Source organism: Terrapene carolina, unplaced genomic scaffold (assembly GCF_002925995.2).
Source record: "Terrapene carolina triunguis isolate 2854851 unplaced genomic scaffold, T_m_triunguis-2.0 Scaffold62, whole genome shotgun sequence".
Taxonomy (NCBI): domain Eukaryota; kingdom Metazoa; phylum Chordata; order Testudines; family Emydidae; genus Terrapene; species Terrapene triunguis.
In genome coordinates, this window is record NW_020664413.1 from 31,991,200 (window position 1) to 32,014,966 (window position 23,767).

General features: G+C 40.4%; 1 protein-coding gene across 1 annotated transcript in view; it reads right to left on the bottom strand.

The window, feature by feature from the left end:
• Window positions 1-23,767, bottom strand: part of KCNH7 (potassium voltage-gated channel subfamily H member 7) — a 318,264-nt gene that overhangs the window by 128,546 nt on the left and 165,951 nt on the right. The window contains exon 3 of the mRNA XM_024199964.1: window positions 6,642-6,797. Coding sequence (XP_024055732.1) covers window positions 6,642-6,797 — 156 coding nt within the window. The remainder of the gene's footprint in view (window positions 1-6,641; window positions 6,798-23,767) is intronic.

The following is a 23,767-nucleotide window of genomic DNA, read 5'->3' on the forward strand; positions in this document are numbered from 1 at the left end:
TTGGGTTTACTGTGGGGTTTGGGATCTCTGTTAGGGGAAAAGAAATCATGTGATGTACAAAAGTTTGAAGTCCTTTGTGGGAATGGGTCATACTGTAAAGAAAAAGATTACAGAAGAATTAAAAAAGAATAGGGCATCAGGGCCATTCAATCACATATCTCTATAGAACTGGCTGGCTTCTCGCCTAGGCTTGGTCCCGAAGAAAGTGCTGGGTGAATATCGCTTAATTTACCACCTGCCATATCCACATGATAGCTCAGTTAACAATGGCATAGACTCAGTATTTTGTTCTTATGTGCTGTTCCTCCTCTGATGAGGCTGTGTGCATGGTTAGGTCTTGGGCCAAGGGGCACTGATGGCCAAGTGTGATATTCAGTCTGCATTTCGACTGCTGCCAGTGCATCCTTCTGACTTTAACCTTTTGTGTTTCTTTTTCAAAGAACAATTTTATTATGACAAAGCTATGCCCACGAGATGCACAATATCCTGTTCAGCATTTGAGAAATTTAACACAGTGCTTCACTGGGCAGTGATGTAGGAAGCTGGTTTATGGCAGGTAGTGCATTACTTAGATGACTTATTGTTCACAGGCAGGGCAAATTCGGACCAGTGTATTAGCCTGATAAGACACCTTTCAGGCCCTGGCTAAAAGATTGAGGACAGTCCTAGTGGAGTTAAAAATGGATGAACCTTAAACTGACCTACCTGGGGATTGAGCTAGACACACTGGTGGGTATATGGTGCCTCCCTCAGAAAAAGCTTCAGGAGCTACAGGGCTTGATTAGAGGAGGAAGAGTGGCCAGGAAAGTTCCACTCGCTGAGCTGCAATCTATTGTTGGGCATCTTATTTTTGCCTGCTGAGTGGTAACACTGGGGATGGGCATTCTGTTCCTGGCTTGCAGAGGTCACCAGAGGCATAACTCAACCTCACCATTTTATAAGAGTTACTAGAGAGATGAAGGATGATTTGGGGGTGGAGGTGGAGGGACAGTTGCTGAGCCATTTTAATGGATTGCAGAGGGAGGAATGGATGCCTGAGGCTGATTTAAAGATCCATTTGGATACTTTGGGAAGTACAGGTTTTGGGGTATTTTACCAAGGCAGGTGGCACACCCAGCAATGGCCCTCCACCTGGATTAAAAAATGGGTAGTGCAGGATATAACATTTCTGGATTTTTTCCCCATTTTGGTTGCAGTGGTCATTTGGGGAATGGAGTTTGCTAATAAAAGGCTGTGTTTCTGGTGTGACATCATGGCAGTAGTATGTTACCAACTGCCAGTCCTCCAGATCATGAAGTGTTATGAGTCTGGTGAGGGCATTTGTACTACAATGTGTAAGCTTTAACATCTGTTTCTCTTCCAGACATGTGCTTGGAGTTGACAATGGCATAGCAGATGCATTGTCTCATTGTCAGATGGACAGAATTCATGAGCTGGTACCAGTAGCCAGCAAGGAACCCAAACGGATGCTGCTAGCACTGTGGAACCTTGGCAGATGTCGGCTGTCCCTATAGCACAGAGATTGGTGGCTCCATGAACATTGCAGAGCTATGAGAAAAGTATTAATGATTTTGTGCAATTTCAGGAATGGGAGGGCCTGTCAACAGTATGGCCCATTATAGAGGACTGGTTGCTGCACTACATGGTGTCGTTAGTAACCTGGCAAAATGGTATAATCTACCATTTCCACTCCCCTTTTGGCCCTTAAGTTTGTCAGTAGGCTGAATGGTTACCCAGATCCTTGTAGTGGGCTTTTAGTTTGGAGGTTTCCAGTGGGGTGGTTTTGAAGCACCGACCCTAGGGAGGATGCATGTCGCCTCATCACTGTTAATATGCTTAGGGATCTGGTGTGGATCCTAGAGCCCTTATGTCATTGTGGACAAGAGGTGGGCTTGTTCAAGGCAGCTTTTCTGGTAGCATTTTTGGAGCTTTTTGAATCAGCAAACTAGTACCTGGGTCCTGTAGGGACTCTTTTGGAAGGGCTTTGGAATTGGTGGTTATACACTAGGAGGGGCAATCGGTGGTAATAATCTTGAGGAGGTCAAAGATGGATCAAGGAGGCCAGGGCAAGCCATTATTTTACAGGAGGTGTGGTGAGCCTGGGATCTGCCCTTTGGAGGCTGTGAGGGCATACATGGCAATAAGACCAGGGAGGGATGGGCCCTCTTGATTCACAGTGATGGGAGTCCCCTCACAATCTACCCCTTTGTTACAGTTTTAAGATGGGAACTGACAAGGTTGGGGCTTCCCGAGGCCGGCTCCAGGCACCAGCTTGCCAAGCAGGTGCTTGGGGTGGCCACTTCGGAGAGGGGCGGCAGGTCCAGCTGTTCGGCGGCAATTTGGCGGACGGTCCCTCACTTCCGCTCGGAGCGAAGGACCTCCCGCCGAATTGCCGCCGCAGATCGTGATGGTGGCTTTTTTTTTTTTTTTTGCCGCTTGGGGCGGCAAAAACCCTGGAGCCGGCCCTGGGCTTCCTGCACATGAATTTGGCTCCTACTCATTCAGGATTGGAGTGGCACCAGCAGCTGAGTCTGGGGACAAGTGCAATTCAGGCAAATGGGTGTTGGCATTCTGAAGCACACACAGAATGTACATGAGACTTCAGGTGGGGCATCAGAACACTTCCAAGTATACATGCTGATGTATTACAGACAGATAAAAGGAACTGATGGCCAGAAATCTTGGGGGAGAGGGGGAGGGGAAAGGACATTCCTTTTCTTAACTACCACTCTATTTCCCCCGTCCCCACTCCCCCAGCCAATGTTACCTTTATAGCCACATTGGGGAAAATTCAACCATCCTGTTTTATTCTGATAATACAAAATTGCAATTGAAAACTAATAGTAAAGCAAAGAATATTCAAAACACCTAAAGCCATACCCTGCATAAAATGGACGCAGAATAGTATTGGAGGCTATCAGACATAATTTGTATCACTATTACCGTACCTCCTGATGGGATTTTAATGGTAATATTTCTAGAAAAGTATAACCTTCTGTTGAAATGTACTATATAAAAAAAAAAAAAAACAAAGGAAAAATACAGCTTGGACTGATTGTATTTAAAAGGAGGAAGAGTAAAGAAAATATTTTTCATAAAAATTGTAAATAATCTGCAATACATTATAAGCAAGCTGCATTATAGGCATTCTGCTAGTTTTAAATGATGGGCAATAATCTCTCCACAGTAATACCCAAACAACACTATTGATTTCAGTGGGGTTGTACAAGTGTAACAGAGGGAAGAATTTAGTCCATTCTGTGCACTTACATCCAATTATTATATTACCCACAAAACGTTCTTCCTCAAATCTTAATGAACACATTATTTCAGGGTGCATCTCACCAAAGGGGGATTGAAATCTCTTTTGCATTTGAAATGGCTTGCAGGTACTATAGCTATGTCATGCTTTCTGTACTTTTTAACCACAACATAATGCATGGCAGACAATGGGTGAGGTTCGGGGCTGGCTTTCCAAGAGGTGCAGCACAGAGGGCACAGCCTATGGGGAGGGATCAAAGGTAGCTTTAATCAGGAGCAATCCAGAATTGCTATAGAGCTGTGCACTACAGTCCCTCTAATTCCCTGCACTGTGGTTTGCAGGGGTGGGGAAGCAGCATCGGACCACTTAGCCACTCCTATGCTGTGCTTAGACTGGGGGAGCTCTCCCCTGGGCACTTGCAATGATGTTCCGGCCCCTCTTTGCCTTCTATCCAGAAAGAGTTGGGTAGGTTATTTGCCAGTCAGAGGGCTGAGGTTCCAAGTCCCTTTATCACATTAAGTGTAATGCTAAAGGCAATTTTCCAAGTGTTAATGGACCAACCAGACTACGAGGACAATAGTAATGGTCACTGCCAGAATATGTTCTGGCTCACTAAGATCAGGTAGTAGCATGGATCTCCTCTGGGAAATCTGTCAGTAAGAGCTGAATATGTTAGAGGAAACTCTTCGGGGAGTGACTGTATGAAGTGAAGGTGAGCAAATGTATGCAGGTTCTGCAGAAAATGGGCCATGAAAGCTACACGGTAGAGCTCTACCGGAACCAGATTTTTTTTGTTTTGGGAAAGTGGTGCAATTTCAAAATTTCTTCTGCTCCAGAAAGGAACAAACAAAATTCAAAGCATTTCAATATATGTCATTTGAATTTCAACTTTTTTTCATTTTCTGTATCATTTTATAATATAAATTGAAAAAAAGAAGTCATTTTGAAATGAAAAATTAAAACATTCTTTTCCAAAAAGGTTGACATGGAATATTCTGACCTTACCAAAACTTTTATTTTCAATTTTTCATGAAATATTTCACTTTTGATGAAACAGGATTTTCCAACAGAGAAACATTCCACTGGAAAATTTCTGACCAGCTCTACTACATAGAGACGAGAAGTTCCCTCCAAATCCCTAGCTGCTGGATCCCTGCTACACCCATACGCTCAGTTTCATAGGGCAGTGGCCTGGATAGAAGGGAGAGGAATAGGGAGCAATCATTCTGTTGCAGCATATTCCACTCTGGAAAAGGCATAACTGGTGGCCGATGCTTCTGAGCAGCAGCACTCTTTATTACATAGTGTGTGTTCCCTAGTCAGAGGGGTCACAAGATCACTGCTGTGGTGGAGTATCCATATTGCTGGAACAAGGAGTGGGTATAATGTGGGGGCAATAGGGAACAGCAAGTAGGGCTTCAGATTTGCTGTGTCTTTATGATCTTTCCTTAAGGATATCTGACCTGCATGCACCAGGCTGGTGATATTGAAAGAGGATGGTGTGGAACCGTGGCTCCTCGAGTACCCTTGTGTGCATTTCCATTTGGGAAGGGGAGCATAGAGCTCCCCAAAATACAATAATAATTGAGTAGCAGAAACAAAGAGTTTTGTTGTTGCTTTACTAGAACCTTCCTTTTCAGTCACTCAATCAGGGCCGGCTCTGGCTTTTTTGCCGCCCCAGGCAAAAAAGCCTCCCGCCGCCCCCCTCCTCCCCCCAGGAGCCCGGCCGCGGGCTGCTCTCCCCGACCGGCTGGAGCGCCGGGGGGAGGGCAGCGCGCCCGCCGCGGCTCCGCTGGCGGCCGGAGCCCGGAAGGAGAGCGGAGAGCCCGGCCGGGGCTCCGCTCTCCCTGGCGGCCAGAGCGCTGGGAGGAGGGCGGAGAGCCCGGCCGGGACGCCGGGGGGAGGGCGGCGAGCCCGCCGCAGCTCCGCTCTCCCCGGCGGCCGGAGCCGGAGCACCACACCACCCCCCTCCAGGTGCCGCCCCAAGCACAAGCTTGGTGGGCTGGTGCCTGGAGCCGGCCCTGCACTCAATACACTCTCCCTGAGGAATAGCAACTACACTTATTTATCCAACGCTGGTTCAGGCTGAAATACTCTGCCAGAAGAATACATTTAAATGGTTGTAAAGTAAAACATGTCGTTATGCATATAGCCCAGTGCTGTTTCAGCAATACATTGAGTTGCCATATATGAACCCTAACTGTGGAACTGATTGGGACTCTGATTTCTTAGCCTATAAAAGTTTGAACTAACAATATTCATGGATTCCTAGGAGTTAGAGAGACTAAAAACCTATTAGATTATCCATTGCATCTTTCTATTTGAGCAGGTTTGCTCTCTACAGTGTATCTCCTATTGCTTTGAAGTCTGGTTTTAAATGTGTCAAGCAATGGGGCTTCCATTGCCTCCTTTGCACAGGTATTTCACAGTCTAATAGCCCTCACAGTTAGGAATAAGCAAATGATTCCCAATGAATAATTTTATTTCATGAATTTAACCTTTTTTTTGTGTTCACAGGCAATCTGCAAGTGGTTCATGATTTCTCACATGTATTTGATGTACATCTTTAAAAATGTTTTACTTTATGGATTGTTTTTATCTCCTGATTAGATGAGCATGTAGGTACTTCTGGTTTGAATACTTGTGCATGCAAATTTAAAATTTAATTTCTGGGAATACTTGTGCATTCAGCTATTAAATTAACTTTCCATGAATATTTCCGTAAACTTCAAATGTTTGCAAATGAAAACATAAAAGGTATGTGAGAATGGCCAATGTAAATTAACGTAGGGTTTTATCCTTGTACCATCAAAATCAACAGGTGAGTTGCCATCAACTTCATTGGGCACAAAATCAAGCCCTTAAAGATTTGAACTAATATGAATGGATTATTTATTTATTTGTTTATTTATTTATTGCATTACACACTCAGCTCTAGTTAGGAAGTGTTTCCTGAGGTTTAGTTTACATTTGCCTAGATTTATGGTAAGGTACCAACTCTTAATAGAATTAGGATATTTGGGGATAATGTTGTGGTTTTGGTTGGGTTTGTTTTTCAACTTTAGTTCATATTTTTGATCACTTTTTGCTGAAATGTATCAAAAACTGAAATACACTATTTTAGCAATAAGTCAAAATTGACACACTTGTAGTGGAAACCTGCAACTAAAAAGTTATGTACGTTAAAATTATACCACAGTTATACGAGCGGTAAGTATTGTCAAGAGTAGCAAATTCTCTTTGCAATTAGCTCCATTGATATATTTTTAATTCATAATATCTGAAATTATAACTTGGATGAAACTGTTCTGCAATGAAAATAACAGCGATAAATGATAGCTTTCTCGCCCCTTTCCTCCTCCGCTCGCCCCCCACTTACGGTTTACAAGTCTGGCTGGCAATATTGGGTTGAACTTCTCGAGAGACTCCGCATTCTCATCATCTGTTACATACTCAAAGTTAATAATAAACATCATAGCTACTCCTTCTTGATTTTTCACTGGGATTATGTGGGTGTTGCAAATGAAGGTGGACCCTAAGAAGGGAGAAAAAGAAAGGAAGTTTATGTAAGTCAAAGAAATCTGCATAGTGTCTTTTTTTCTTTCACCAATAACTCCAGTAATGTCAAAAATCCTGCAGATTGTTTCTTTTGCTCACCCAACACATGAAGCATTTTTTATTTAAATAAGGCCATTGTTGGCACAGATTAAATGTGTCTTCTAATATCTTATCATGTGAACTTGTTCCAAAAGACTTCTCAGGTAAGTTGCCACTTTCTTTTGGTGCCCTGGTTTTTATTCATTGGAAATGCTTTGAACATAAACACACAGCATCACATTGTGGAGGTATTCAATATCAAATGCCACCAGCAAGCTACCCCATCAACCACAATGCTTACTGGAGAACACAAAGCCACATTTGCTTCCTAAATATCAGGGGTTCTTGAAGCTTTTTGGTTTGGTTACAATAGAGAGAATCACTCATGAAACATTTATGTGTGTAAATATATAGCTATTATTATTTTGGGGTCTTCACAATGGCATTTTGATTTTGTATTAAAAATGATGTTCATGGAAACAAGTCCTTTGTTTTTAACTTGATCATACTCACTGGTGATTCACATTCTATCATCAAACACATCTCCAAACCTTTATAGCCAAGGTTTTCTAACTTGAGTAACTGATGTTAAGCACCCAAATCCATGGTGACAGACCTAATTCACGAGGCCTGAATTTCAGACATGCTGACCACCACAACTCTTATTGAATTCAACAGGAGGTATGATTGCTTAGCACTTCTGAAATTTAGTGCCCTTTTACATACATATCCCTTAGTAGGGATTTAAAAGTTTTGTCCTATGTTCATCATAATAATTTTCCTTGGAAAACTGATATTGGACAAAGTCATTAGCTTCCCTCTGATTCCTGGTGTTACATTAGTGAAATGCAATGATTCCAATAATAATGTGATTGCTGTAAGCAATAAGATAATATTCTCCTAAAAGCTTCACACAAATACAACTGTGAGCAAGTGTCTTCCCAAGATGAGCAAGAACATCATCTGTAATTGATCCATTTGAATGTAATAATCAGTGAAATTCGACAGGCAGTGCAATTTTTTTAAGGACAGATCCTGATCTGGGTCTCACCACAATAAATCAGAAGTATCGCCACTGAAAAAAGAAATACTCAAGATTTACACCATTGTAACTGAAATCAGAACCTGGCCCCTAATATTTAAGGTAACATTTGCTATAATGTGGTATTTAAGGCAGCTGGAGCTATGGCTAAAAACGGACATGCTTCCCCTTCAAGTTTTGCAGCTGTACCTTCAATCCATTTAATAAAACAGTTAAGCTGTGGCACTTGCCACAGTTTCCATGGTAACAAAGGGGATGACTTTAATAAACAGAAAATAAGCAATTTAAGACTGTTCCATGAGAGCTATAAATAGAAATGCTGCAGGCCAAGCATTGCAACATAGACTGGTTAAACAGAGAGTCTGAAGAGAGGCTAGAAATAACCATTATGTTTTCAGCTAATTAACCAAAATACATATTGACTTTTAACACTTAAAATGACATTTCTTGATTCATTTTGAAAGACATTGTTACTTTCGAGTCACAGCTTGTTATTTTGAATTTTTCAGCATGTGGATTCTGTTGTGACATGTAGTTTTACTAATCAAGTGATGATCCTGCAACCTTCCACCTCCTGCCTCATGGAAAAATCAAAGGGCAGGAGATTGTCTTGGGAGGAAACTCACATGGATTTGAAGAATGCTAAACTCCAGTGGATCAAATGTTTATGGTTTTGGGAAACAAGGATGACAGTGACCCACAGCGTTGACTAAACACATGCTCAAGGCTACCGTTTGCACACAAGGGAGTTTTAGCTTTTGACGTCTTCCAGCAGCACGAAGTATTAATGCTATTTCACATTTACAGAGAAGATTTCACTCCCAAGCATGTACAAATGATATGTACACCATAGGTAGTGATTCACCTCTGTGGAGAAATACAGCACAAGAACATGACAGAAATTGAATAATACTGTGGCCAAAGGAAATTGCAGGGGGAATTTAGGAACACAAAGTGGGAGAGATCCTTAGCTGGTGTAAATCAACATAGGTCCAATGAAGTTGATGGAGCTATATCATTTACACCAACAGAGTATTTGGCCTAATGAATTTAACCAGGCTAGAATTTGTCCATCACACCAGGGCTTTTAAGAACTGCCAGGGGGTATTTAATGACTACAAGTGATCAGAGTCTACATGTTACATCTCATCCAAGAGATAGCACCTGCAGAAACACTCCACCTTTAAGGGAAAGGTGTGCCAGCTAACAAATTCCATAACACTACTTCCTGTACCATATAGGTGTTGCTTCTAGGCAGTCTATGCTTCCACTGGAATATACACTTGTTGCCAGTTTGGTTGTGTTTAAACCTTATAATGTGAACCAAATATAAGGCGAAGCCATGATCTCTGCCTGAGTCTGCAGACAGCCTGAAAGATAGCTCTGAGAACTGCCTCCATTCATCTAACTAGGGAGTTTACTCTGAAAGTTAAGGAAAATTAAATGTCTAAATAGTTCACAGATGATCATTTTAGTGGAAACATCAAGGTAATATGCTTATCCCACAATTCCAATCCACCTCTCAAGCCTTTTTGAGTACCAAACTCTGTCTCTGCCCTTTACCTAGCTGCCAAAATCTCTAGCTTCCCTGTGACAGCTTCTACAATGCAACTAAGTGTGATCAATATAAAAATTAGCAGCACATTGAAAACTGAAATGTGGGGACAGCTAAAATAAACTGAAGTTAATATCAAAATAAATATGACAGAGATTATTGTATTGATTGTACTATCACCAAAAACTTCCATTCTGCTGTACTGGACTACACAGTATGCAGGAAATCTTAAAGTAGAATTTAGACCCAGTTTGCTGATCATTAGTGAAGACCTTGCTTCCAGAGCCACCTCACCAAACCAAACCCCTTCTAGTTTATGAGGTCTGACAGCCTCAGAGCACAAGGGGCTATGGTACCAGCTAAGCAGCATAATTCACACTTAAGTAACATTTTGTTATGATGTCAATATCGCAAAAGCTAGATTATTTGTATCCAAATGAAAATAAGTAATGTAAGAATAAGACAAAATGCAACTGTGACTATAAAACGCCAGAGTAAAGAGATAAATACGTGGCTGGGGAAAAAAGTAGCTGATGCTCTAATGAAGCTGACAGTAATGAAGGAAGTAATAAGTAACTTGTTTATAAACAATATTATCCAATATTTGCACTCTTAGTCATTCAATTACTTGTCATGGCACTCAGCATGATTTCCGTGATTGTCCTCTTTATTGAAACATTCTGAAAGTAGGAAATGCCTCTGATGAGCAATACAAATTTTAATGAAGTTTCTGGAATTTGCAATTCTTATCTGTAGCCACTGAGAAAGCAGAAGATGTGTAATCAGAATAATTATTAAAATTACACCTTTATTAACAAATTGATTAAATATCCAAGTGGTATTTGAAATTAGATTAGTGTGCTGAAAGACCAAAGCTTCACTCTCTCAGCTTTTTAAAGAATATTATTCAGGAATTGTCATGAAATATGAATATTTACTTTATCATTGAAAACAGTTCTAAGTATATATAGTTAAAATTATTACTGTGATGGACGCTATATGAGTAGATTGAGAGACGCTGGAGAAAAGTTGGAAATTTCCTTGGCAGTATGAATTCCATGTTTAGAAAAGCTCTTTCTAAACAGTAGCCCAGTATCTCCTTCTACTTATTCCTGAATTTAAGTCAAAATCATGGGTGTCTGACATTTTATTGAAATCAGTGGCAGAAACGCTATTGTCTTCAATGAGAACAGGATCTAGGCCCATACGCTGCTGTGGAAATTAATTTGATGTTAGAAATCCAGCATTATGATTTCACAACAGGATCCTATAGAGAAGATGGGCTAGGATGGAGCAATCCCTTGCTGAAATACTGTGACCCAGACACCCCTTAGCAAAAGGTCCCATGTTCTTTGCAAATAACTCTTACCTCAAATCTAACAAACTCACACTGTTAAACATGTCTTACAGAATATTTATCCACAAAGAGTAACATATAAGGTATCTACAGAAACCTCATAACTTGTAGAGATTCAGAATCACTGTGAGATGTGTATGGAGAATAGTTAAGGGAAAATGTATTATACTGAAAGTATTCTTTATGGACTTGGAGTAGAAATTAGTCCCCAGGAGGTAATGTGTCTCAGTGGTGACCCATTCAAGCAAAAGGGAGTTGTTACCCCTCTCTAGTCAGCGGGTGAGGGAATGCAAGGTTCTATAGTCTACACTTGCCCCATCCTAAAACAGTGAATGGAAAACCATCAAAGGCAATTTCAAATGATGGAAACTACTTGGAGGTTAAAGGGAACATTACAGCTAGGGTGACCAGATGTCCCGATTTTATAGGGACAGTCCCGATATTTGGGGATTTTTCTTATATAGGCTCCTATTACCCCCACCCCCTGTCCTGTTTTTTCAAACTTGCTGTCTGGTCACCCTAATTACAGCAGAGAAGAGATCACCCTGGCTATGAATAAAGACAAAAGACTGTTCAAGTATAACTGAGTAAAGGGAAAGGCACTCTGGATCCATTCACGGTGGAAATCCATTAAAGAGTAGGAGGCTTTTATGAATGTTTGGATCCTGGTTCTTGTGAAACCAGCCAGTTCTGCAATTGACTGAACTTTGGGGGGGGGGACGACATACTTTATTAGATAGGAAAGGTAACTATTGATAAGTGTTGGCGTTTTATGATTTTGTTTAATATTGTAACCAGTTGTTTCCACCACTTTCTCTCCTTTTTAGATAAAGCTTTATTCTTTCTTTATTCTTTCTAAGCCTTTGGTTTTTATCATAAGTGCTGTGTGATTTACAGGAGTGGTGGCTTAAGGAAAACTGATAAATTGGGGTCCACTGCATCTTTGGATGCAGAGCACCTGCAATTTCTGAGAGTAGCCACTGTCAGGGGCTGGATATCACAAGGGAATGATCTAAAGGGACTTGGGTGCAACTCTTGTTGTCCTCCAAGGTGAAGATAAGGTTGTCATAGCCCAGAGGATAGTGCTTGAGTGACTGAAAGACTGGAACTGACTCCCTCTCACTGGAGGCAGGGGATAACAGGGTGACTTACAGTCCTGGGTGCCCTGAGAACTGTCACAAAGACACATGTTATTACTGATAAATAACTAATCTGCTTGCTTTGTACTATGCTGGTGATGCACAAAGCATACTGATGAATCTGGCCCATTAAAATCTCTTTCCCTTTCAGATGACTTTAAGTCAGCTTTGTATGAAAGATTTCCTCAGTATGTAGAGCCCTATTTATCCATCTTTCAGATAAAGCCACACTCATTCATTCACATGATAGTAGCTACTTTTTACATTTGCAAGTGAACTAATGGCAACAATAACACAATAGTCAGTGCATTCTGAATCATAAAACTGTCTCCATTCTCACATGCAAGCGTGTGACCAGCCACCTTTTGAAAAATGACATACGCCAAACAGCTATTTTAATTCAGCTTGTCTGAGACTGAGATTTTCACAGAGCATTACATGTGCCATGCTCACAGAATCTCTGAAAAATGAGAGACTGCAGTATTTAAGTAATTGTCCTAATCCTGCAGGAAGCCAGAATTTCACTAGTGGGAGACACAGCCATCATTATTGTATTGGGACACCCATTATGTCACTTTGAAAGGATTCATCACTGTTGCTTGAAAGTGTGCGACAGTTTTTATCAGGCCTCCCCACTTCTGCATTTCACTGAACATCAGGAGAAATTCTGCCCATTGAAGTCAATGACAGTTTCACCATTGAGTTCAGTGGGTTAGGATTTCACCCATCATGCTTTGAAATCAATTTTGTCTCCCTGTGCTGCATTTTTGACTTCTCAGGCAATTTTTTCACATCTGCTGCTGCTCTGGGCAGCTGAGAAGGGAGGCAGAAACATAGGGGTTTGCAGAGCTGAGCAAATCATTGATGTTTTGGCTTAATGGACAAACCAAATAAAGAAAAACATTCATTTGGGGTCAAACGAAATGGTTTGTCATTCTGGTTCGTTTAATTGTTTGTGTGGTTTTTATTCCCCTCTCCCCTTTATTTAAAAAAATAAATCTAACTACATTTCTAAAGGGAACCTCTTTTTGCAATGAAAAATCAAAACACTTCCATACAAGAATGTCAGAAGGAAACGTTTTGACTTTTTCTAAATTTTTTCAGCTGAAACTAGACACCAAATTTGACCTGACTATTTGACCACAAAGTTTCAGTCGCCCAGAAGCTGCATTTTTCAGCTGATAAATGATTGTCCAAGAAATGTCGTCCAGCTCTGTTTGTATTATGCCTCCTGTGTGTGCATGGCGGTGTGTCCATACACCAACTACACTCACTCCGATGCCGTCCAACACAAAGAGGAGCTATGACACCCTCCTGCTGCAGCTGCTGTGGCCTTCAATTCCCGGAAAACCCAGAGTGGCTGTTGCCCCAATCCACACAGCTGCTCCTTCCTGGCCTGAAGGTGCTGATGAGAGATGTGCAGGGAAGGAGCAAATGGAAAGAGCAAACACAGGGGAAAGTAAATGGGCTGTCTGTGAGAGAGTGGAGGCTGTAGTGCTAGGCAAATCATTTCCAGAATCTGCTTCATTTTTATCTCCGAATAAAGATTTGAATGAAACACTTGAGTGACTGTTTCAGGGGAAAATCCAAACAACTACATAACATAAATCCTTTATGATAATACAGAGAATGGGGAAGGCGTGGCGAGGTGGGGAAGCAGGGTGGGAAGAGGGAAGGCTGCCTGTTCTTTCCTGAAATGTTCACGCCATTTTTTTGTCCTCAAGATACATACTCAAAACACATGCCCTCAAGGAGATGGAAACGCAGCAAAAAAATTATAATCTATTAATTAAAGATTATTTTAAACTTTTAAAATAAATTATAAGTTACTTGCAACAAAACATGGGTATTTCACATTTCAGTCCCTTGTACTTTTTTGTTCAAGTCACTCATTAGCAGGTTTGAAGGTTGGGCATCATTGTTATTTAGGCAAACTGACTAGAATGAATGAAACAACTTTAATTTCCAGCATCTATGTGCCTCAGTTGCAGCTGCAACTCTCTACAGTGTTTATTTGTTTGGCATGAATCTCACCATTTATGGCATCTTTTGTCTATTTAGCTAGAGAGGGTCTGGACAATTGAGATTCAGCTTGAGAATATATGCCTGGTACTGCACAGAATGAAGAATACATATGGGTACATTTGTCTCTCACTGCATAATATTCTGTACTTTTTTTAAAGGGACACTCCTTATTTGTTGCCTAATATCCCCTGTCCCACATAAAATCAATATAGGATACACTATTGTATACACTTCTACAGCAGTAGTGCAAATAATCATACACTATTGTAAATATTTATGCTTTTCTGTTAATAAGATTTTACCATGAATAAAAAACTAAGGTGCTGTCCTTTAAAATATATATTCTGTCCTGCATTTATCCTACAGCTCTCCTTCATTTCCCCGAAATGTGTGTGGTCACCTTAGCTGCCTATGCTACCTCCTTGAATATGTCGCCACATTATTTACTTTAGTATTACACGCTTATTTCTTTTCCATTTTGTAGCATATGTACACTTTACTTAAAGCAAACAATACTGGTGATCAGCAATCCAGCCTGGGTTATATTATTTATTAACTAAAGCAGTGTTAATAGGGTGACCAGATGTCCCGATTTTATAGGGACAGTCCTGATTTTGGGTCTTTTTCTTGTATGGGCTCCTATTACCCCCCACCCCGTCCCGATTTTTCATATTTGCTGTCTGTTCACACTAAGTGTTAATGAAACAGAGGTTTCCATGAGCAGGATTTTCTACCTGCTTTCATTTTCAAACCAATGACTGGCTAGAAGCCTGTGAGGGATATACTGCATAACAGATATATTTTATTCTGAACATTTCCACAGTGAATGAAACAAGTTCACATCCTCCCTCTATGATATTCTGTCCATGCTAGTCTCCTGATGAAAACTGTTCAAGGTTGCAAAGAGCATTTTGCATATTCTTGGCTCATATAGTTCCAAAAAGACTAAACAATCATGAAAAGGCACAGAGAGTTGAATTGTGAAAGATCCGCACTTGTGATTATACTATTTTTCTTTATAATAATGTCCGGACTATTCAGACATGAACATAAATACAAGACCTTTTGGTTCTAATCTTAATACCCATATCTTTTACCAGAGAAGGGTACAGTACCCTGGCAGGCAATGGGTTAAAACCTTGCTTCAGCAGCCAGATGCTCCTGCAGAGCTGCCAAGATTGCAGTGAAATGAAGACACCTGACAATGTGATAGCTTGTCATTTACTAACAAGGCTAGTGAAGAAGCTGTTCTTCAAAAAAGCCCCGCCTTCTCAGAGAGGGGATATAAAGAGAGTAAAGGCGCAGCTGTTTAAAAAAAAAAAAAAAACAACCCAGACAAACCCAAAAGCACAATCATCTAACAAATGGATGTTCTATCTTGTGTGATCTCTGAGAGCTACTGCTGGGGAAAAAAACACCATTTACTTTGTGCTTTGAGCTCAGATTCTGGCTGAGGAAAAAAATTTCTATTTTGATGGGTTAGGCTAAAGGTCAGGAATCAGGACCCTTATTGTTTGTCCTGAAACATTTGTAAATGAACTATATCTCCCCGATGCTTGAAGTCTACTCTAAGCAAGCAGAACCCTTTGCCAAGCTTCTGCTGGCTTTTGCTGTATGCTATCATGTCAGTGATGTTCTTCTAATATTTAAACAAAGGCTGCTTGTAAAAAAAGAAAAAGAAAAAAGTATTGCTCCTTAGTCTGTGATAAACGGAGTGGGGGAGGGTGCTCCCTTAGAATAGTACAGGACTGAGATCTATTAAGTTGTGTTCTCATTCAAACAAAAGTGATTTCTCTAAAGCAAGGCAGGAGGCAACATCACTTTGCAAACAAACTTTAGTGCCCTTGCTGGAGATGTTTATAGCTTGTTGCTGAAGGGATGAAAGCTCTATAATCTAGGCTAAAATTTGAGGGTATCCTCTCTGAAAAAAAATGTCCTCGTAAACATGTGACAGTTGGTGCTATGTGGCCATTTCCAAAGTAAAAAAAAAAAAGCTCTTCAGTAGCATGTTTATAAACCCTATAGTAACTTCTTCCAGGGATAATTTTTAGTAGTAGCCAGAGATCAGGAAAATTACCCCAATTGCCTCTAACCCCATTTATCTGCTGATAGTATTAGAATAAGGGGCTCTCCACAAGCTTGCCAGCCTATCTCATTATCACTTATAGGAAAATTAGTGAAACATTTCCACCAACATTTCCAGCACAGTCTTCCTCTAGAAAATTTCCCCATTTCTCAGTGAAACAAATTCAGAACATTGGGCAAGAACACTGGAGTGAACTGGATGATTCAGAAATACCTGCGTGAAAGAAAGATCTAACAAATCTACATGTCAGTAGCTGCTTTTTGCCCTTTTGCTCTCGGGATTCAGTTTGCTCCTATATCTTCTGAGCCAGCTGAGTTTTGAACACTCTGCTCAAAATATGTCAAAAATTTGGCCTTCAAATACAAGATGCCTATGTCTTTTTCCTGGATTCTCATTACACTGCAATACATTGGAAACAGGAGGAACCTCTGAGAATAAGAACCCTTTGCACTTATATAGTGCATCCCTTCCAAGAACCTCAAAAAACATAACACACATTAATTAAGACTCACTAGTCTGCTGCAAAGTATGTAGGTATTACTCTGCTCATTTTACATGTGGTCAGAGTGTAGAACAGAGAAACGAAATGACCTGTCCAATGTGACACTGCAGGTCAATGAAAAAACCAAGCACAGAACCCAAAAGTCCAGGCTTTAACTGCTACCCCACAGTCCCACTCTATCAAAATGTGTATAGTTTATTTCCACACACAGCTTCTGGGAATGGGCTGTATAATTCCCATCATTTTAACCTATGCAATTGGGGCTGCGACTTTACATAACCATTTTCCAGCTCCAGTTGATTGAAAATGAGCTACCTTGTGTGGCCAGAACGGGGAATTCACAAGTTTCCATTAAACGGCTGCAGATGGATCTGTATGACTGTCTCTTTTAAAAGATTCATTGCGGAGGAGCAACTAAAAATAGCTGGCAGGTTGAAATGTATCATGTCCCTCTTCATTCCAGGAGCTACATTTGAGGGGGGATGGGGAAGGAGAGGAAGAATATATTTGGCTGGTATTTATTAGGGAGCTTACAATGATTTAATGGGACCTGCTCCCCTTGACAGTTCACTGCACCCTCCATATCAAATAGATATTCAGTGTATTACTGATGTGACTGCTGATCCTAAGACTTCTGATTTACATGATTGCTGTAGAGAGTGTAAGTAAGGCATATGCTTACAGTATTGGAGGGGGGATAAATTTTGAGTTAGCCAACTATAAAATTAACCCCCTGTAGACTGTGGAGCTCCCAGCAATCATCTGGCAGTCTGAAAAGTACCAGCTTTCTTAAGACTTCATTTTCTTTTACATTTATCCCATTTATGGTATATTTTAATAGCTACACCCCCCGCCCTAGCATTTCTTATAATACAGAATAGACACAATTATTGCTAAACTCATAATTATTAATATCTACGCCTACACTCTAATAGAACCAGGGTGATTAACTGTAATGCTGAGTACATTTTATATGAGAGGATAGTTTCATGGTGCTGTGTTATTTAACCATACATAAAAACTCTCAGAAAATATAGAGTGATTAAATATTTTACAAGGAAAAAAGAATCAAACTGTGAAATAAAAAAATCAAGCATAGAGATCTGTATGTGTGTGTAGAATATGGACTATAAGAAAAGCAATATAAATATCGACATATAGAAAAATGATGAACTATGTCTATGAAACAAGGATACAAGGCCATATCAGGCTCCAGGCTTCACATAAGTTCATGCCTAAAAAGATGTGGCTGAGAGAGGAACCACAAGATAGAATTTTGCTCCCTGTCTAGGCTTCCTTAAAATCTCTAACTCAAACTCTGCCAGAGCTTCAGAGGGGATGGTCTGGGATGGGGATTATAGTCAGAGGGCTCGATTCACATATTTCAGTGTGGATGCCTCCTGACTTGGCCACTCACACAGATTATGCCTGATGCTGCCAGGAGTATGCATAGGGGCAGTGCACGGGGCTGCAGCTGCTCTGAACATGAGCTCACGTTAGTGATGCTTTTGCAGCAATGATGTGTCAGTACTAGTTGGAAGTAGTTAGGGCCATAAACTTTACAAGGAATCTACTAAGCATTGTCGTTTGCCTGCAAACATAGCAAGCAAGAGCACTTCTCATTAGCAATGCTTCCAGGTTGTCAACATGCATGTTCCTGTCTCCGCATATGCAGTAAGTATGTACTGCCTGATTGCTTGGGGTCTGTGTCCCACACAGTGCTCCAGCAAATGCTAAGCAGCCAGGCAGGGAGAGCCTGGGCAAATTGCTCAAATGACTACATCTCAGGAAAACCTTTAACTGTTAAATCTGTTAACTCCTTGCATGTTGACTGTTGAATGGCTGGGGAGGTTTTTCTTTGTCCCTTCTTTATTATGACTCTATCTGTTACAGACTGTGGAAGTCCAACTGCAGCAAACTGACTAGATTTCATCTTTTCTAAACCCATACTCATATGGGAACATGCCCTTTTACTTTAGTGGATCCACAATACAGTCAAGCTGAGCAGGAGCTGAAATAAGAGCTATCTAAGGGTTACCAAAATGTCAGATCCTTGGCAAGAATTGCATTTTACAGTGATTGCAAGAGAGCATCTGGAGTTCGACACCATAAAACAAAAAACACTCTTTGTCCCGTGTGTGTGAGTGTGTCAAAATATCCCCAATGAATTGTCATTCTCCATGAGGTCAGTGTTGCTTATGAATGGCTTGTGAATAAATGGCACAGGTTTTCAGTTGCACCTAGTTGTAGCAATTGGTTAAATTCAGTCAGTAATAACTTAACCCAGCAAGTAATAAAGAAGCAGGATATATCGAGTGCAAATGGGTTGAAGTTATGTTTTTATATGAATTAACAGGGGTTTGTTTGTGAGTGTGCAAATCTCTGGTAATCAGGTTTCTGCAGTTCTAGGTTTCCATTCATTTTTCAATGTCTGTGAAAGACAAAGACTTGTTAAATAGAAAGGTCACAGTGTTTGGAATTACATTAATTCCTTGTAATTCCATGTAGTTGAAATAGTTTCCAAAAATGGAGGGATTTTTACTGTGCCTGTACACAGTTTTTGTGGTTTTGGTAAACATTTCCACAAAGTTTATTAAAAGCAATAGCCCCATCCACTTACAATCAGATACCAAAAGTGTAGATTCAGGTGTTAAACTTTTCTTTAAAAAAAAAACAATGATGGGACACTTCCTCTTTCAGAACATTTTCATAATGGAAACATGAAGAATTACAGAAACTTTAGTGCCTGTTTATAAGTATCATGAGATTATTTTAAGGTAAAATATCCCTTAAAGATAAAAATATGTTAAAAAAATGTGGACAAACAGAAATAGTTACACATTCATTATAACTAGATAGCTTAGACTTAACATTTATTTAATCTTACATACTAAATCTGGAAATGTTCTTTTTGTTTTCAGCTGATCCCCATCTACACCCTCATTAGAAATTTTGCACCTCCAGGTATGCAGTTGAGAAATGTCTCATTATGTTCAGGAGGAAAAGGAATGCAGGACTGTCACATATTGTCCCTCAAGCAGAAAAAGTGCAGACTAAGACATTTATGTGAAAATAACCTAATTTCTTTTCCCAAATTAAACCATGTCAAATATTCTAGGCACTGATTTAAAAACACTCCAAAGCAAGAAGGGGGAAAGTTTAAGGCTGAAACTCCATCCTTTTAATTTGTCTCAATTCACCCAATGTCTTGAAGCAGTGTGGGCTGTACAGTATGGGACCAAATTCTATTGTTAGCCCTGTGCAACTCCATTGAAGTCAAGGCTTTTGTGATTTAATTGTTAGTATCAAAAAGCAGAACAGTTTTAAACTTATGAAGATGACATGATAAACCAATTCTAATTGCTTTGTAGATCTGGGCCTGAACTGCAAAACTCAGTCAGGCATAGTGGCTCCAGACACAGAAGTAGACGGCACCCACTACTGCACCCTTTCACAAGCGCATCATGTGCTCAGTGTAAGTGCAACATGCACTCTGCTGGCCAGTTCTGTCTTCCCAGTACCGTCTAAGGAAGCTGGCACCAGATGTCTCCTTATACTTATGGATGCATGAGGTCTGGGGCTTAGGGTGACCAGACAGCAAATGTGAAAAATCGGGATGGGGTGGGAGATAATAGGAGCCTATATAAGAAAAAGACTCAAAAATCGGGACTGTCCCTATAAAATCGGGACACCTGGTCACCCTACTGGGGCTCCTCCCAACACTCTTTATGGGGGCTGGCACTGGATGTTTCCTTATACTCAGAGGAACAAAAATCCCAGACTCTGTGCAGGAATGGAAAGCAAAGGGGTATCTCATTATGGACAACTATGCAGGGCTGGGCACAATTAAACTCACATTGCACAGATCATAAGTATCATTAGCCTTGAATCCAGGAACTTGACTCTGGAAGAACAGAACTGAAAGCTACAGGGAACACATCTGATGGGCATCCTTGTAATATGAAGCAAGAAACTACCAAGAAAGGATCTTCAACCATCTGAAGAAGACAAGCAATCATCATCAGCAACTCCATATTAAGGAGTGGACAGAGAATTCAGAAAGGGATATAAGGACAACTGAATGGTGTTCTGTTTCCGTGGAGTAAAGACACAAGCTGTAACTGCAAGATCAGACAGGATTATGAAATTGTAAGACAAGTCTCCATTGGTGATGATACACATTGGAACCAATGATGGGGCATCATCTGGAACTACACAGATTGTAGAAGAGAGAGCTGAAGAAGAGGATATACCAGTGATCTTCTTGGAGATCTTTCCAGTCCCATGGGTGAAAGGCAGAAGCTAGAAAATGCTGAAAGTGAACTGCATGTTGCATGACTGGTGTGAAACTGAAGGTTTTGGGTTTGTGGAATTTTGGGCTACATTCCAGTGGGAGATGGGACTGTATGAATAGGTTGGCCTGCATCTCAGAGGTAGGGGGCTAATCATCTCAGCTGGAGATTGGTTGGAGCAGCCAGGAGGGTGTTAAACTAATAATGCATGGGAAGGGTGCAAAGGGGGCAAAAGCAATCCAAATTCAGTGTGTCACAAACAAATTGATCTGATATGGCAAAGAATGTGAAGAGAAGGCATTTTTCAGTTGCTTATATATCAATGCTAGGAGTCTGGGAAACAAGCAGGAGGAACTGGAAATTCTCATTGATGAGAAGAAATTTGATATAATTGGCTTCACTGAAATCTGGTGGGACTATTCACATGATTGTAAAGATAAAAACACTGGTTATAACCTGTTTAAGGAGGACAGAATGGGTAAAAGAGGTGTCTATGGGGGGGGGGTGACAGTCTATGTTAAGGACACCAATACCTATTTCAGAGTTACCGATAAATCAGAACCATAGGATCTTGAATGCAAACAGATCAATGTGCTAACTAACAAAGCCCAGGAGGAGGTCCTATTGGGGTCCTGTTAGAGACCACCAAATCAAACCAGAGAATAGAATGAATTATTCCTTAAGCACATGTCTGTAGTGTATAGAAAGCACAATTGTGTTGCAGTTGAGGACTTCAATTTGAGAGACATCTGCTGGAGATCTCATGCAGCCAGTAGTAAAACATCACTAGAGTTTCTAAATATTTTGGATATTAATTTCTGAACACAAAAGGCATTGCACCCAACATGAGGTAACTCCATTTTGAACCTCGTTATGATGGATAAAGATTAATTAATCACTGGAAAGGAAGCCGGTGGCTGCCTAAGGACCAGTGATCATGACCTGATTACATTCAATATGGACAAGCGCAGGACATTCTCATCCAGTAATATATATATACACTTAGCATTCCAAAAGGACTAATTTCCAAAACTGAGTTAGAATATGATCAAAGGTGATTGGTAGGAAAACTTACACAGAAAAATTTGAATGAAAACTGGAGGTTCCCTAAGAAAACTTTATTAGAGGTATAAAAAATCACAACTCTAAAAAAGTCCATCCTGGTTCAGTGGCAAAGTGTAGGCAGCAATTAGAAATAAAACAGGAACATATAACAAATGGTAAAAAAGGGGAAAGATAGCAATTAATATAAATTAGAAGTTACGAAGTGTAGAAAATTGATAAGGGTAGCTAAAGGAATCAGATAAAATTCCTTGTCTAGTAGGGCTAAGGATGATAGAGTTTTTCATGTCTATTGGGAACAAAAGAAATCCTTTTACGATGGTATAGACCCTATTATTAGATGGAGATGCTATAATTGTTAATAATGATGCATAAAAGATAGAAGAGTTCAATTAATCTTTTCTGTATTTGGAAACAGAATGATGTACTGTACCACATAAGGACGCTGAAGTACTTTCCAGTCCATTAGTAAACAACATCTACTAGGGATAAATGTTTTTAAATCATTGCCTCTCGAAAACTTTCATTCAAAGTCCTAAAAAGAGATGGCTGAGGAGATCACTGACTGCTGACATTAATTTTTTATAAATCTTGGAATACTAGGGAAATTCCAGAAGACTGAAAGAGTGCTAATGCTGTGACAATATACAGAAAGGGTACACAGAATGACCTGGGTAACTATGGGCTGATTAGCCTGACATCAGTCTCAGGTAGAATAATGGAAAAGTTGATACTGGATTCAGTTAATAAAGAATTAAAGTATGGGAATGTAATTAATGCCAGCCAATATAATTTGATGGAAAATAGGTCTTGTTAAAAAAAACCTGATTTTAGTTTTTGATGAGATTACAAGTTTGGTTGATAAAGGTAACTGCACGGGTGTAATATACTTTTGTAAGTCATTTAGCTTGGTTCTGCATGACATTCTGATTAAAAAAATATCACTATAAAGTATCAATAAAGCACCTGTTAAGTGAGTTAAGAACTGGCTAACAGATTTCAAAATAGTCAACAATGGAGAATCATCAGCAAGTGGGGGATTCAACTGAGATTGGCACTAGGCCAGATGCTAGTCAATGTTTTCATCAGTAATCTGAAAATAAATATAAAATCACTGCTGATAAGATTTGCAGATGACACAAAGATTGTTGGAGTGGTTAATAATGATGAGGATAGGGCAGTAATACAGACTGGGTCAAAATGAATTTGAATATAGGCAAGTGCAAAGTTACACATCTAGGGGCATCTTCACTATGTGGGGGGGTCTTCATCTTCACTATGTGGGGGGGTCGATTTAAGATACGCAAATTCAGCTACGCGAATAGCGTAGCTGAATTTGACATATCGGAGCCGACTTACCCCGCTGTGAGGACGGCGGCAAAATCGACCTCCGCGGCTCCCCATCGACGGCGCTTACTCCCACCTCTGCTGGTGGAGTAAGAGCTTCGATTCGGGGATCGATTGTCGCGTCCCGACGAGACGCGATAATTCGATCCCCGAGAGATCGATTTCTACCCGCTGATTCAGGCGGGTAGTGTACACCTAGCCTAGGAACAAGGAAGACAGGTTGTATCTACAGAATGGGGAACTATATCCTGGAAAGTTGGATTTAGGCATGATAGTGGACAAACACCTTAACATGAGCTCCTAGTGTGATGGTGTGGCAAAAAGAGCCAATGCAATCCTTGGATGTATAAACAGGGTAGTAAGAGTAGGGAGGTTATATTACCAAGATCCAGTTCGCAGTTTTAAAATGCATTTGAAAAAAACGAAGAGGGTGCAGAAAAGAGACACAAAAATGATTTGGGGGCTGCAGAAATGCCTGGAAGCTGAAGTCAGACACATTTA